The following is a 16,860-nucleotide window of genomic DNA, read 5'->3' as shown; positions in this document are numbered from 1 at the left end:
TGGATTTGCTACTTCTATGATAGATGCCCGTCTGGGGGCAGGGATCAAGTTTCTTGTAATGAACAGTAAAGCCATTAAACTGCAGCAGAAGAAGAGGATGCATGCGTTATGATTTGAATGATGACAGGAACATCATAGAAGTGCTTCACAACAAGGTTTTAATCTGGTGAAAATGCTCTTGTGGAGAAAAGGAAGTGGAGCTGAGTCAGTGCAGAGTGGCACAGCTGCTTCTGGGGCGGATGCTGGGGTTGGTACCAGAGACGATCCGAGGAAAGGGTTATGTACCCGCGCAGATGGGTAGAGGGTATGCTGGACAGAAAGGGGAAAAACAAAAAAGGTTCACTATAAGTTGTAATAGCCAGATTAATGCAGTTAACTTTGAACGATCATACAATACTGCTGGTAAGCAGACAAACTGGCACTGAGTCAAGAGCAGGCCAAGGCTTTATAGTCCAGAATAATCAGAAACAGCTGTGTCCAATCACTCAGGGGAGCGAGGAGGAGAAACCAAACCCTGACAGATCCCAACAGCACGTTTAATCACTGACATGTTAAGAAAGACTATAATGTAAGTATATTGAAACTGTTATTAAACATGAGTATTGACCGGTTAGATGTTTGACATTAAAATGGAATGCTTATACTTTGTGAGCAGTCTCAAAACTAAATGCAGCCCAAATTTGTACATATATCATATAACATAAACTTGAAGACAAATACTTAAAATGGAAGTAGCCTATTGCACATTACTGTACATTAGGCCATGGGGTCTAGTCATTTCTACATTGTCAAGTCTCTACAGTCTTCACTTGGAGTGCCTGTTTTGTTTCTTTATGTTTAATTATGACTGTAAATAAAACCTAAGAAAATGTTACAAATTGTCTTGGAAAAAAAAATATTAACAACTTAAAAAATGTTGAGTTGATTGTGCTTGTTAGGAGCACATTATCCTGAGAATATTGCACACATTTAATTCTAGAGAGGCTTTTAATATAATTCTGACACATTTTACAGTTATGCACCATATGTGATGTCTGATTATCCTTTTGTTTTTGAGACCAGTGTGGCGTTCAGGTGCAAGTAGAGCGATGGCTACTCTGGGTGACCAACTATCCAACACTCAGTCAAGAAACAGAAAACTGTGATTCATGCTGTACATCCTACAGATGTTTTGATCTCCATAGAAAGAGCTTTTAGCTTTTAGATTTTACAGAATCTACACAAATTCTGCTCTTCTGAACACCTGGTCCTCAACGGCTCTCCAGTAAAACTGCAGTGAAAGCCACATGTACCTCATGTTTATGCAGATACAATGACCAGTCAGTAAGTGTAAGGCAGAAGTAGGTCAGCGTGACACTGGAAAATTATGTAGCCTGTCAGACTGTTCAGTAGAATTATGATGCCACAACCTGATATTAACTGTTGAGGTAAATTAGATTATGAGCTTAAAGCCTTCATTTAACATTTTGAGTAAACAGGTTGATGCTAATCCAACTTTTAGCAGACTACAATCTGTATTGATAAATTATAAACAAACTTAGCTGGTGCTGAATGTTATTGTAAAATATGACCATGTTCTGGCAGCTTAACCTGAAGCAGGATATCCCGAGGAAAGTGAAAGGGATGAAAGAGATCAGTAACTATGTTCTCGTGATCGATTATTTCTGTCTAAAACATTTTTTTTATGAATCTTTTTTTATATTTGATAGCTTTACATTATTAACAGGCCATGACACATACATCACTCTCAAATATGATTGCTGTGTGAACTCAGTGCAACAATTATCTTTGTTATTTAGCTTTTCCATACAATATATTGCCTCTCTTTCACTGGTAATTGAGTGGATGGCTTTCTGTGGCTCTGTGTTGTGTGTATATTAGTGAAGCTGGACAGATCTGCATTAAATAATACTTGCTGAAGCCCCAGCTGTTTTGTTTTAATCAGATCCTAGGGGTTTTGGCTCGGCTAAATAAGGTTAGCTAATGGCTGTGGTTGGGATTCAATCCTGTCTGCAGAAAACCCACCCCTGCAGTGTTGGTGCAGGAATACTTGAGCTATAGCATTGAAAAATCCTAAATTATTGTCTATGTCTACATGATTAAAATCCATCACTTGAATATTACAGGCATGTTTAGTTACGTATTTAATATATTTTAAATTTTGATTTTCTTAGTTTTTCTGTTTTTCTGTATTTAGATTATTTATGTCCCTGGCAAATGTCCTATTCACTTTTAGGTATCAATGAGTGACGGTTTGAACGATGCAAACTCTTTATGCACTGTTTATGCACTATGCTGTTGCAGTGCAATGTGTTTTAGGTATGATATTACCCACTAATAGTAACATTTGTAATTGATTTAATATTCAATAAGAAGAAAAAATAAATGATCAAAGTATAAACATTAGATTAAAAATAGAAAGTCATAGTAATTCATTCCTTCTTTCTAGTCGAGTGATGTAAGCCTGCACCGAAGTCAGGACTGCTGCGGCACAAATGTTGTGGGATGCTGAGTAAGATGATATGATTTAATGTTTTGGTAACTGTGAGTTTTTTTGTATAAATTTGCTTTTTTACAGTATAAAAAAGTTTAATGCTTAAACGGACTACTATATTAGAAATAGCACTGCATCATTAAGGTATTGGCTTTTGTTATGGCTTAGACATATTTACTGAATAGAATTATGCAAAAATATTTAACAGTTGTGACAACTCAAGTTTAACAATATAACATGCATGTCTTGCAATTATTAATATTTTCTTAAATCTCTGGAGAAGAGAAGAAGAAGGAGACTAGCTGGGTCCTTCGTGGCAAATGTTGTGCTATTTGTGTCTTATATGGAGCTGACTGCAAAACGGGGCAGTGACTTGTGATATTTTGCATTTCATGATGTAATAAGTGTCTTCAACTGGTGAAAAAACTGGCCTGGTGGGCCAGTCCAGCACCTGTATTTTTCTGTTATGAAGCCATGGTGTGGCAGTGGATGAAGGTTGTTATTAGTAATTTCTCATTGGGATGTGCAAGTTGCTGGTTCATGCACCCCGACATCAAGAAAGATGTAGATTTGAACTTGTGCATAAAAATGTCTCCAGACATTTAGTGACCAAGTTAATGGCCAATAACTAAAATGTTAATCATATCTTCTTATAATGGGTTGTTGTAAATCCTTTTCCAGATATGATTTAAAAGATTTCTGTAATGTCTTTTTGCAGGTGTGCTGTTTATCACATAAAGCGGAAAAAAGAAGCAGCTGAAATGAGCTAATGATACAGTATGTGCAACATTATATTTGATTATTCCACCTTGTTAAAACCAACTGAAAGTAAAGAAATAGAAACATGTGTTACAACCTTATAGCAACCGTCTCTGCTGTGGTGTGGTCAGGTTCCCTTTACAGTAATTTAATGTTGACTGCCATTACTCTGCACTTGTTGTTGACCAACTAATCCAAGACTGAAAACTGACAGCTTCTTAATTTGCAAATGTAAATAAATTGTGCATGTTTTTTCAAGTGATAGCATTTGATCTCACATTTTCCACACTGCTGAGTACAAAAACAAAACAAGCTAAAAAAAATTTATTTATAAAAAAAGTTTTCTTCGAAAAATGTAGTTTGTTTTTCCATGAAACTATGTGGTAATATGCTTCAGGAATGCTGCTAGCTCCATCTTTCTGCCTGATGCATCTTTCAGGGGTTTACTTTAAAGATTCCCATAGCATACTGTTCTGATGGTAAACATTGATTAGGTGACCTTAAGTATGAGTTACATGATTGTGGCAGACTGTTTATGCTTTTCCAAATAACATGATCTGATTTCAACAGAATGGTAATTCATTTTAATTAATTTTATCTGCCCTTTTGTTAACCTGTCCCCTGTTTCCTGAAGCGTTGGGAACTATTCAACAAAATGTTTTTATTGACCATTTGCTAAATTTATTTGCTGGCAAATATAATAGTACTTGAAATTTTCACAAGGTATCAATTGTAAGCTGGTGATTCCATCATAGACATGTTTGTTTAGATGTTTGACCAAAGATTTGACACTCTGGTTGGGTGGAAAAGGTATCTATTCAACTAGAACACAAAATCTGCAAAATCCTGATTTGGGGGAAATTACTGTAAATGTTTACCATGTAAACAACTCTAAACGAATGCATAAGAGAGGAGATTAGATTGCTGCTGAACTTGCACCAGGAAATATTAAGATGCGGATCAGTAGAGTAATATGCAGAGAGCGCGTTGGGATCACATGAGTTGACCCTGTACAGTTGAATGAATCTTCTTGGATGTCACTGTTTGCCTTTGTTCTGGACACATGAGCAGATATCGGTAAAATAATATAGTAATCCTTTATCAGATAACCCAAAAGCAGCTACTAGGCTTCCATAGGTAAGGTGAGGTCCCTCTTGCTAAAACAAAACATCTTCAGCTCCCTCAAACTGATTTATTTCTTGTAATCTGAGCTATAAATTCAGCACTAAGACCAATACAATAGTCTAAAATAAGCTGATCTTTTTTGCATCAACTACAAACTTTCTGTCAGATATTTACATGCCTTCTGCACAGAATCCTTTTGTCTTGCATGTAAACATACACTCTACACTGTGGAGATTTGTCTAAGTCTTGCTTTTAATTGTCATACACATCTAAAATCCTTTCGCCCCATATGCCGAGCACACTACATCACAGGGGCATGTCTAACTGCGCGATCTCATAGGCTGGCCCAAGTGCCACTCCAACAGAGTCCAAAATGGGATTAGTGTCTGCCTCATGCAGACAGGAAGGCCAGCATTACACATAAATCAAGCAAAAGAATCAAACTAAAACTGCATCCTGCCACTTAATATTGGATCTTCATCATGGTCGCCCTTATCCCAAACTGCTGTATACTGTACTATAAAAAGTTTGCTGTCAGTATACCTTCCCACTGCATTTTGTGTTTTGAACTGAATTCAGGAAGGGGGGCAAGAGTGTGTCTGTTCTTGCATGTTGATGAGCATTAAGTCCCATGGATGGAGTAAAATCACTGTCCCATCTGGCCACCTTGTCATGTGCCCATGTGTGAGGGGAATCCTCTTTCAGGAGTCTTCCCCTTCATCACCCTACGTTGTCTTAAGCTCATTCTTCCACCTGATGTTCCAGAAAGAAGCATGATCTTTTAAGAAGAACAAATCTGATTCTTATTCTTCTTAACTTATTTAAATGAAAAAAGAAATACAGTCAGGAGTGTCTGTTCTGCTGCAGTGTGTTTATTTGCATTATTACGCATGATACAGGAATTATGGTAAAGTCTCACTTACCCTTTCCAACATTTGACATGTAATCCAGCTTGTAGCTCACAGTATCATAATGCACCCACTGATGTGTGTTTTCTAAAGTGGGTTTGATCATGATGATGGTTCATGCAGAATATCCTGGTATGTCATGGAGAAGCACTTATAAGGTTGAGAGGATTAACTCTGGTATGGTGAAAATGCACCCTTAATCTTGTAGTCAGGAAAGGCCAAATGCAGGCTGTCGTGAAAAAGACAGATTTTATATATAGTTCTTATAGCTAGATGCAAAACATGCCTCGGGGGGGGGGGGGGGGGGGGGGGGGGGCGCGGGGGGGGTACTACTATCTATTGGTACTATCTTTCTTATCATTAAGGGTTTGTTTAAACTGGTAATAAAATAGTTAGTAATGACTTTCAGCCACACCCCTTCTCCGCTTTCTGCCTGTACCTAATCCCATCTTTCTCCCATCTACCTCCCTCCTGCATGTTCTTCTACTTGTCTCATTTAGGTGTGCTGCTCATGTATGTTTAGCTCACAAGGCCACATTTGCAGAGAATGTATGCACACTGACAGATGGAGCGTCTCATCAGAATCTTTCCCTGTTGCTAGGAGATGTTGAAACATCATGACATCTGTTAATACAAGCAGATTGATGATTATAGGGAAAAACAGGGATAGAGTACCTCAAACTTTGTTCATCTGCAAGTCACATGATGACTTGTTCCTCAGCTCTTGTGTTGGAAACATTTTTATTTTAATGGTTTAATGGTTTGTTACACAGTTACAAATCCAGATAAAACCATCAATTATAAAAGCATATGAGAGTCTTGTGTCATTTAAGAAAGGCAACAGTCATGGCCATGCATCAGCTAGATTGATATGTATGGTAAGTCATTGTGTTAGTATTTTATATTTAGTTTATTCAGAATCTGATATATTTGATCATTTCTTTTATTGTAAACTGATTTTTCATATTTTACCAAATGTAACAAATAAAATAATGATTTCTTTTTTTTATTTCAACATGTTTTTATTTAAAATTGAAGAATCAAATAAATTATAGTTTTAGATTTTTGAAACATAGGATACACTCAGTCTTTTCCAACAACTACTGATGAGTTGTGATTATTAACCTGCATTGTGCCTTTTCACAGCTTCCTTATGGTCCTGGTGTGTCTTATCTTCAGTGTCCTGTCCACCATAGAACAATATGCAGAATTTGCCACTGGAACCCTTTTCTGGATGGTGAGTACTTTTTATTGGACTAAAATGTCTGAGAATAAACCCTTCATCATTGCCACATCACTCCATAAGTAGTTTAAATCTTAAGCCCTCTTCCGGTCAACTTCAGTTTATTTAATTGTGCTAGTAGAAAAATACTTCATAAGGTGCAGAAATGTAAAATGGTAAAACCATGGAGGAATTATTTTCCATTTTCAGACACTTTTTAAGTAAAAAATTTACATTTACAAGTCTCGCCTAGATGGGATGGGTTTAAATAGCTTGACCTGGTAAAACGTCTGCATTATTCCACACCTTTTAATCTTTAGTCTTTAAGGTTTTACTAAATGTTTTGTAATAAAATCTAATATGAAGGAGCATGCCAGAGGCAGTGTGCAATTCAATCTTGGCCAAGGACACTTCAACACAGGGAAGAGATTTGTGATAAAACAACTGACCTTTTCAGTGGGGAATAACACCTTTTTTTTCTAAACAAAAGCAGTAACGGCTTGTTTTTGGACTTTGTCTGCATTAAATGTGACCACAGCAATACCAGCGGGATGTTTTTAGGTGTAGATTTGTCACATTCATACAGCCAAAATACGTCCTAATCACACTGCAGTTTCACTTAAACAGCTTGTGTGACATCTGTGGTTTCACAGGCAACTTAAACAAAATCTCCTTCTACCTCCATTAGAAAGCAACAAGTTCTTTAGTTGAGAACAAAAGAACCTGACCACAGTACAGAGGACTTGACTAAACCAAAAGCCGATTTACTTGTGCCTAAAACTGTTCCTCTTCTTATACTTTGAAGTTAGAATGATCATTTTAATTAGTTGCAACGTCACCCTATATAATTGGTTAGAAATGTGTTATGAACTAGTTAAAGTAGATTTAAAAGGGCAGAAAAATCTAAAAATCCAATTTGACAAAGACCTGCAGTACCTCCTTCTGTCCACATGATGGAGGTGTTTGATCTCTGCTGAGAGACACTGCAGCCATTTTACTGCTCAGTTCAAACTTATTACAAAACTCAAAGTTTCTAATCCATTTTGGCTAATGCAAATATTGTGACACACCTAGCTTGTCTTACACTCTTCCACAGATCTTTATAGTTACATGTCCCTTTTCAGCCTTTTGTTATTGCACTTGTTATTCAGACTCATTTGGCTCCATGTAGACAGCACACACTGGTGCTTGCTGGTAGATTGCTTTTTTTGTGGGTTATTAAGCTATTAAGTCGGCTATGTGATGCAATAAATCGAGGGCTTACAACAGGTAGAGAAAATTATGGGTGCTGTTTGGCAACTCTACAGAGAGCTTGCATCATCTGTCTCTCGCTAGCACACTGCGAACGTAAATACACACGTAGCAACTGCATACTCATACGAAGCGTGCATGTACACAAAAGCTGCAAAGACACACTCACAAAAAAGAAAAAAAGACACACACACACACACATACATACCGCCTCCTGTGTCCTGTGGCAGTCAGAGGACAGAGTGGACACTGTGTTCTGTAAACTTTTGGCCAGTGCCCTCTGAAGATCTCCTATCACTATTATTTATTTAGTTACACTAAAAAAGAGGCAAGTACTTCAACTCTCTTCTTTGTCCATTTTTTTAACCCATGCTGTACCTTTTTAAGTCTACAAAGAAAAATTTAACATGTACAATAATGTTTCTGGAACTTTTAAACCAAAATGCTTCCACATCTGATGGGATATTTTCACGCAAGTGTGTCTAAATAATGATTTTGGTTAAATATTAATCATCAATGACATATAAGATAACACCACTTTTTCAGTGTGACATGTGTATTGTGGTGGTGGAGCTTTCAACATGGTGTTATGGTGGCACACACTAGTGGTAGTAACTAAACTTAGAAAGTTCAGGGTCAGCTAACATTAGTGAATCACAGCGTGCTTGTTTTGGATAGCAGAGAGGACGTTAGTCCTTGAGGATATTTGGCCTTCAGGGCAGCTGCCCAAAGTAAAGCTAGCATGGCAGGAGGCACACAAGCATGCACACACGCACATCGTCACACAAAACACTGTCCGGATCTTAAATCCCTTCTGCACAGCCCGTTGCTTCCATTTATAAAAACTACATGTGATTAGATTCTGTTGGATTATGCGAACATTCTCCAACCGTTGTGTTTGACCTTTGACTTTTTGGCATAGCAGCGCTGGCCTGACCATCTGTTCAACATCTAAATAAGACTACCCAACAGCTACTAACTACACTGATGCAGAATAAAGATGCTGATGTTTTTTTTTTCCAGATCACACCTAACTCTATTAGAGCTAGTAATAGTAATAACCTTTTTTACTTCTTCTCTTTGATTCAACACCTGCATGTCAAATTATGGCCTAACAAAGAGGAACTGTTTTTGGAAGCTTCTGATCTTTTAAAGATCAACATAGTTCGGACAATTTCCATTTGAAATAAATGTCAAATTTCACGGGAACATCACTAAATGCAGTCTTAAATTTGACTGACACTACTTGAAGCAGTAGCTCTGCAGAGGTGTCCTCTGGGCTTATTTGTTTGTAATTTATCATCTCCTTGTATTCAAATTGGCAACTTTTTTAAACTAATGCTAACTACAAGTTACAGACCCAACGGCCACCTTTATCTGTGAAGTGAAAAAGAGAGCTGATGGGATTCTTAAAAAATAAAAAACTTAGAAGTGATGACATTAACATGTGAGTACTTGATCACATAAATGACTAAATCTTACAGGTTATTAGAACTAAAACAACTCTGTTGAGGAAAACTACATCTGAAATATGAAATGACTCAGCAGTGTTTGCAAATTTAGACTGGATTGACATACGGAACTGCAAAAAACTGTCATAAAGCTCAGCTCAAGGTGTAATGAGTCTCACATTCGTGTGTGTTTTTGTGTGTACGCACAGCTCCCTTGTTGTAGGACACAAAGCAATCTAATCACATTTTCATCCGATATGCTTTCATCCTCATCTGGCTTGACAAGATTATTGCTGCACAAACAGGCAGCTGTTTCCAGTAAACACATAGTTGCCAGTTTCAGATACACATCCAGTACAAAATTACCCCTCAACATCTGGGTGACCCAATTTATAGAATTATTTAGACTAATCTATTCAAATTCATGTAAACCTTTGGCTTTCAGATTTTACCCAGCTGTTCTAATTACTTAGCTCAACAGGCTGGTTTTCTGTGGGCACTTTGTGACGATCCCGAACTGTTGGGCAATGTCTACAAATGCCATGTCTTTCTGTTTAATGTATATGTATATGTGTATGTGTATGTATATGTATATGTATATGTATATGTTTGCGATGGACTGGCGAGCTGTCCAGGGTGTACTCTGCCTTTCGCTTAAAGACTGCTGGGATAGGCTCCAGGTTCCCCACGACCCTTCATCGGATTAAGTGATTAGGATAATGAATGAATGAATGAATGTATATGTATATGTATATTTTTTGTGTATGTGCATTAGGGTCTCTTTGTTAGATGAGGCTTTGTTACTGTATCTGCTAAACAAAAACTGTAAAAGGACATATGACCTCATCAAAACAATCTGTTTATATCCTACACAAACAGTAAGGCTACAGGTCAAGTTCATCTGAAATCCATTCTAACAGGCAGTGTGTTTCCAACCAGCTGAAAGCCTGTCCACATGTCTGATTTGTTTGGTTTCGCTGCATGAGCCTGAATGCTATTTCAGCACAATTATTAGGTCATGGTATAGAGTTTTGCTGAACCATTTCTGCCAGTTTATCCTCTTTATTTTCTTATCTCTTTGTCTTCAACTCTGTGACAGCGTGAACCATTCGCTCAGAGAAAAGATTAGGGAAATTCCAGGATAGACAGCACAAGGGCTACATCTAAAGCTGTAAACATAAGTAGTTATTAAATTATAATGACCAAAAAGAACAAAAAAAAAATCACATTTGGAGCTTTCAAGAAAACAATTAGCTTAATCTAGAGCACCTCTTCATTTCCAGAAGAAGAGTGTCTGTGATTGACAAGTCATTGTTTTGCAGCCTTGTGGTGCTGTGTTATTGCAGCAGGGCTGATGGTATTAAGTTTCATACAAGGGGCGGTCAGGGAGCAGCCAGCTCAGGCAACTGGACTCAATAAGTAGGCCACCCACATGGCTATAGGTTCTAACAGAAAGTATGGTGGCTAAATATTATGGATACAAGGTGGCCAGGAAAATGATCTCCATCACACAGAGTTAATTCATTTGCAGAGGCTTGCGAAAAAATAAGTGTGGCCCAAAAGTCCATCAGGCGCACATATTAACACTTCAAACCAAGCTTTTGCTTGATGGCTAAGTGCTTCAGGCACGTTTTTACAAAGACAAGAGCTCAACAGCAGTAAATTATTCTACGCTCTTACCTGTTAGCCAGCGGTGTAAAGGCATTTCTTCTTAAAGCTTCAATCACTTAGCCATTGACCCTGTCTCAATACAAGCTGTCATCAGTCATGCTATCAACCTCATCTTTCCCTGTACGTGGCTGGGTGGTCTTGATGCAGCTAGACCACCTCAGTGTCTCCCTTTTTTCTACCTCACACACCTGTCATTACCCTTCCTATCATGTTGTAAATCTTGGTGATTGATCTTAATGGTCTTGAATTAGTGCTACTGCATGGTGCTGCGCTATCACTGCTTTTTGAAACAATACCATATCTGCCTCCACATCCTCCTGTCCTGCATGTGTTTTTCCTGTTTCGTCTCTGTACCGGTGGATTAACACAACCCTCGCTCCCTGTTTGCATTGTGCTCCACAGGAGATTGTACTGGTGCTGTTTTTTGGCACGGAGTATGTGGTCCGGCTGTGGTCGGCAGGCTGCCGCAGCAAATATGCAGGCATCAAAGGACGTCTCCGCTTTATCAGGAAGCCCATATCAATCATAGGTGCACATGGCATTATCCTTTGTTCTCAATTATTACAACAAATCTCATACTTAAACTTTAAACATTCAAGTAACATTTTACTTAAATGCTGTATTTGATTAAAACTTTAATTGTGACGCTTTTTTTTTTTTAAATTTAAAATAAAGTTTTTCTTTTTTCTCACAGATTTGATAGTCGTCATCGCCTCCATCATTGTGCTCGGAGTGGGGTCCAATGGACAAGTTTTTGCCACGTCCGCCATCAGGTGGAGTAAGGATTTTATTATTTAGGTCAAGCTGAAACAGGATCAAATGATGATAACAGAGGCAGCCATACTTTGTGTTGCAGGGGCATCCGTTTCCTCCAGATCCTGCGCATGCTGCACGTGGATCGACAAGGTGGAACGTGGAGGCTTCTGGGATCTGTAGTTTTTATTCATCGACAGGTAGGTCTGAAACAGTCTAATGCTGTTACTTTAAACCTGTTTTTTGAAAGGTTCATTCAAATCTATATGAACTTGTAACTGTTAATCTACCAGTCTATCTTGTGTGTCTGCGTATGAATAGTATTTTTAATCCGATTGACAGGCAGAGCTTTCAGTTGGCTGCAGTTTTTCCTGTGGGGTAAATCGACTGGCCTGACCACTGCTTACACACTACAATAGGAAAACTTGTTTCTTTAATCCTCAGAATATGTACCCCTAATGACAAATCCAGTGCGCACACATACACAAAAATCTAAAGCAGGCTTTATAAGGAAAAGAAAAGAGGTTGTCAAGATTTTCAACCCCCTTTTTTTTTCTTTGTATGATGGTACACTTGTTTTAGTTTTTTTTTTCACTCAGATACACAATGAAGCCAGAGGATGTAATGTTCTCTACCTAATCCCTAAAGTACACTGTGTGCCTTTGTTGAGTCGAACCTGACATTCACATCCCTTTGATGCACAAGAGGAGTAGAACTTATCATTGAGTATTGCGTGCAGAGGGTCAGTAAAAATAATTATAAGATGAATCCAAGTCAAGCCTAATGTAATTCGTTGCCTTCTCCCTGTTGTCAGATGACCACTTTATCAAATTATATGCTCTGTTTAGTGGAAACATATTGCATTGTCAAGAAACACTTGGAACCGAACACACTAAGCATGTTAGGATGCTTGATCAGGACAGATTTTTGCTTTAATATACATGCCTGCCTGTAGTAATAATTACATTTGCCCTTAATATAAGACTCAAAATTCACTTTTTCATTTACATTTGATGTATTTTCCTAATGAAAAATATAAGTTCTGGAAACACTTCGTACCTGTATCTGTTCTTTTCTTTTCAACATGCCCCTTGAGTATAGATGTCTGTGCTTTGATGCTACATGTGTCTATCAAAACATTACTCCAGTTGACTTTTAAATAGCCAGGGATCAGAACAGTATCATTTATCGTCATATTTTAGCAACTCATGGTGGTCTATATGTGGTCCTTTTTTATGTGGGCCTCTCGGTTTAACATGCCAAAGCATAAAAACATATCAGTTTGTGGTGTAAACACAGCGCTCATTTACAGCAGAGAAAAATACAACTTTTAAGTTGGGATGAGTATATTATAAGTTGGAAGTTCTGTCAGTTTCGACTGTAAGATTTTATTCTTCCACTCACCCGTTATTCTTCAGGCATTCCTCTGAATTATACACTAGAATGATGCAAGAAATGTTACTTTTTAGGTTGAGCCTGAACGCTTTTACTGAGCATTGACAAAACTCTCCACACTGAGGCATAGTGACACTTAAAACACAGGGACACAGGTCTGACACTGACACTCATTTGGGCATAAACCGACCTGTAAGCATAAAAGGAAACGAAAAGGCTGTAAGCATATCTCTGGATATGGCTTACAGCTCATTTGAAACACTTATTTAGTTTCATTTAATGTTTGGCACCAGCCTAGCTCTTTAAATCTTGATAAACTATTAAAGACTGGTATTTATTGTCAGAATTTAGTTTGTTTGATAAACACTTTTGCAGGTAAAATTGTCATTAAGGAAAGAGTCGGATGAAACCTTCGTAGTGATGCACAGAAATTCACTTTCCTAGATTTATCTTTGGTTAAATCGTGTTTTTCAGGAGCTGATCACCACCCTGTACATTGGCTTCTTGGGTCTGATCTTTTCTTCCTACTTTGTCTACTTGGCGGAGAAAGATGCCGTAGACGAGGAGGGCAAGACTGGCTTCTCCAGCTACGCCGATGCCCTGTGGTGGGGCGTGGTAAGACAGCTAAACAGAAACAAGAAAACACTTTTTACATTATGTGAAAAGTGTTGGGATGGATTCATGTTTAATTGTTGTTTTGTACATTTTCACCTTTGATTATTGAATGATGCTAATTTCCAAAAATAATTTATGGGCTTGCAAAACAGAGCTGTAAGAGGCCATCTTTACAAAGCATTCAGCTGAGAAACTGGAGAAACGGAGGAGACTGGCCAGTCTGCGATCTGCAATTCTGAACTTGTTGTATTTTTACCCCCTCTCCCTTTTTTTCCTCCAGCATTCATGTGTGTTGGTAACATTTAAAACAAATGCAGGTGTGTTGATGTTTTTCACGCCTTGACTTGGTTTTCCCTCTATGTGCAGGCTCAGGTTTCCAGAGTAGTTAATTAAACATTTGAATTGAAAGTGCAGCATAATGAGAAACCTATGGCTGCCTTGTGCAGGGGATCAGCGTGCCACAAAGAGACAGTAATAAACCATTCACCTCTGGGGATCTTTGCCTCAAAGAACTTTTAGAGCACCAATATAAAGTGTCAGTTCCTTTAATTAAAACTTTAATTGTGGGATTTCTACCTTTTATGTAACATGGGTTAAAGGGGTCACGCTGCTCCTCCCTGCTGCATGCAGGCTGTTATTTGTGTTTCTTCATTCCCAATGTAGAGAGAAGAATACAACATGGGGATTTGTGCCTTTCTTTGTTTTCCTGTAAACTGTAAACTTGAGAGTCGTGTGAGGGACGTAACATGTGCATTTACAATTGGTTTGATGAGGTTTGTAAGTGTTTGTGTGCGCTTGCTGGAATGCAACTGCTCTGATTGGACTTTCCTAAGCTCTCCCACAGCGTATTCCTTCTCTTGGCATAGTTTCCACATTCGGATGTGCAGGTGCACGGCACAGCTGGAGGACAAGCCAATGCCATGATTCATATCCCCTTTTCTCCCTCTTAAATCCCCCCTCACAGCCTGTACTTGTTGTGTTTTTCCAATTGTTGATAGTTAACTAATGGCTTTTTGATTGAACAACTTTCTTGCTTTAATCAGGATGAAAGGACACGTTGCGCAAAAACTTGAAATCTGCTCAATAAAAACAGATGCAATCTCAAATATTGAATGGAAAGCACATCATCATTCATATAAATGTGCACTATGAAGTATAAATATCCAGATATTGACATAGATTTATCATCACAGGACAAGTTTGTGACCTTTGTGTAGACATGAAGCAGTTTTTGCGCCACACTAGTCTGAATGAGAGGCTTTTTTTTAATAGACATTTCCACTCTCATGTCAGGAGGACATTGTTTAGTCATCAGATTTGCAGATGAGGGATTAAATCTCCCACAACTCCACCCACCCTCCACATACACCCTCCCGTCTTTCCCGACTCCACTCCTTCTAATTTTTTTTTTCTTTTTAGCTCTCAAAGCTCCTTAAAGTATCTCACCTTACATCAGCCGCTTTGTATTAGTGCACAGCGGTGGCTCACCCAGCGATACCCCATCAACACCCACAGTAAGCCAAGTGTGCTCTGAATGTGTCAGAACTGGCTCGGCTTTCAGAGTGGGTGCACATGCAAATGAAGGAGGTATTTGTTTTCCCTCCTCAGCCCAGCAAATTCCTACACTCATTGAGGATTAGTGGTTGGGGAATCTTTGAGAAGAAAGAACCTCAAATGCCCCAGCCATCGTTGACAGTTGTGGGGCAAATCCCGGACCACTGAACTTTTTCTTTGTTGTCAAACTCTTTTTTTTTTTTTTTACACTGCTTTACTGAGGGTTTAAGAGACTGACAACTTCATAGCATTTTCAGATAATTAAACATGAGGAAGGATTTGATCGGTTTTATTTGTTATGTGTTTAATATATAAGTGGAAATTGGGTACTTATACTTTATATTTTCATCTATTTAAATTAAATCACTTCTGTCTTAAAATGGTTTTGCTTTACTTCCCTCGTGTAATCGTTTATTCATAGCACTGCATCTGAACTAAAGCACACACACTGACGTCACATCAGCAACTGACCTTCATCGTGATAGTTTTTTCTTACAGATATAAGAGGAACTCACCCCCCCCCCCTTTTTTTTTCCAGGTGACTGTCACCACAATCGGATATGGAGACAAAATTCCTCAAACGTGGATAGGAAAAGCCATCGCCTCCTGCTTCAGTGTCTTCGCTATCTCCTTCTTCGCTCTACCTGCTGTAAATACAGTTTAATCCAAATCATATGAAATTCACGTGCAGTAAGGAAATACTTTATTCTATTAGTGTTTTTATGTTTCATTTAGTGTTAACCTCATTAGAACTTGTTTGGGCTCTTTTATTGTTTTGATTTCAGGCATTGCTTTCTGTGATGAACATTATATTTGTTTTACTCCCTCCCTTTTTTTTGGTATTTACATGCTGGTATATAAAAAAAAAAAAATGTTTACATTTTACATTTATTTCCTTATTTCTTGCTGAATGGATTTAAAAACACAATTTTTTCATGTGTAGGGCATCCTGGGTTCTGGGTTTGCCCTAAAAGTCCAGCAGAAGCAGAGACAGAAGCACTTCAACAGACAGATACCTGCTGCAGCCTCTCTAATCCAGGTAAACCATCACTAAATGCTTCTAAAAAACAAACTTTTTTTCTTTTTTTGTCTTGTCTATTGAAATGCAGACAGGAAAGGAATGGATATATCATTCATCCTTCTTGTCAAAACTAAAAATGCATCTCAATTACTGTAGCAACATGTGGCAATCTTTTTAAAATCCAAATAAGTTCATTAAAATTCCTTGTTTCAGTTCTTCACCAGATAACTCATTTGCACATTACATGTAATTCTTCAGAAGCATAAAATGTCATGACTTCATAGTGATACTTCATATAAGTGTGTAAATCCTTGAGGTACAACTCACAGTGGGTTTTGTGAGGCAAAGTGACCACACTCTTTTGACCACAAAAAATCAATTAAATTCTTCACTGAGTCAAAGTGAACATTTCTGATAAGTTCGAAGTAGCCCCACCAGGGTATTTATATTTAGATATTGTATTTAGAAAAATGGGATGACTTTACAATTAGATACACAAGCAAAACACCATCAAACATCAAAGCTTCTGATTCATTCAGAAAAGTCTTTAGTCCCTGCATCAGTTTCAGAGCAGACCAAGCACTTTGAACACAGTTCTGTTCATACTACAAATGATTTCCATCTTAGTCTGCTGTGTTGTT

General features: G+C 38.0%; 1 protein-coding gene across 1 annotated transcript in view; it reads left to right on the top strand.

Annotated features, from left to right (window-relative positions):
- Nucleotides 1–16,860, top strand: part of kcnq1.2 (potassium voltage-gated channel, KQT-like subfamily, member 1.2) — a gene marked incomplete at both ends in the record, with an annotated part of 177,485 nt that overhangs the window by 5,453 nt on the left and 155,172 nt on the right. Inside the window, 7 exons of the mRNA XM_079246599.1 lie at nucleotides 6,433–6,523; nucleotides 11,284–11,410; nucleotides 11,576–11,654; nucleotides 11,738–11,834; nucleotides 13,504–13,644; nucleotides 15,737–15,847; nucleotides 16,142–16,237. Of these exons, the coding sequence (XP_079102725.1) occupies nucleotides 6,433–6,523; nucleotides 11,284–11,410; nucleotides 11,576–11,654; nucleotides 11,738–11,834; nucleotides 13,504–13,644; nucleotides 15,737–15,847; nucleotides 16,142–16,237 (742 nt within the window). The remainder of the gene's footprint in view (nucleotides 1–6,432; nucleotides 6,524–11,283; nucleotides 11,411–11,575; nucleotides 11,655–11,737; nucleotides 11,835–13,503; nucleotides 13,645–15,736; nucleotides 15,848–16,141; nucleotides 16,238–16,860) is intronic.

This window comes from Telmatherina bonti (assembly GCF_933228915.1).
Source record: "Telmatherina bonti genome assembly, chromosome: 2".
NCBI classification, from domain to species: domain Eukaryota; kingdom Metazoa; phylum Chordata; class Actinopteri; order Atheriniformes; family Telmatherinidae; genus Telmatherina; species Telmatherina bonti.
The sequence above is the reverse complement of the archived record's forward strand: the minus strand, read 5'-3'. Positions and strand labels throughout refer to the sequence as shown.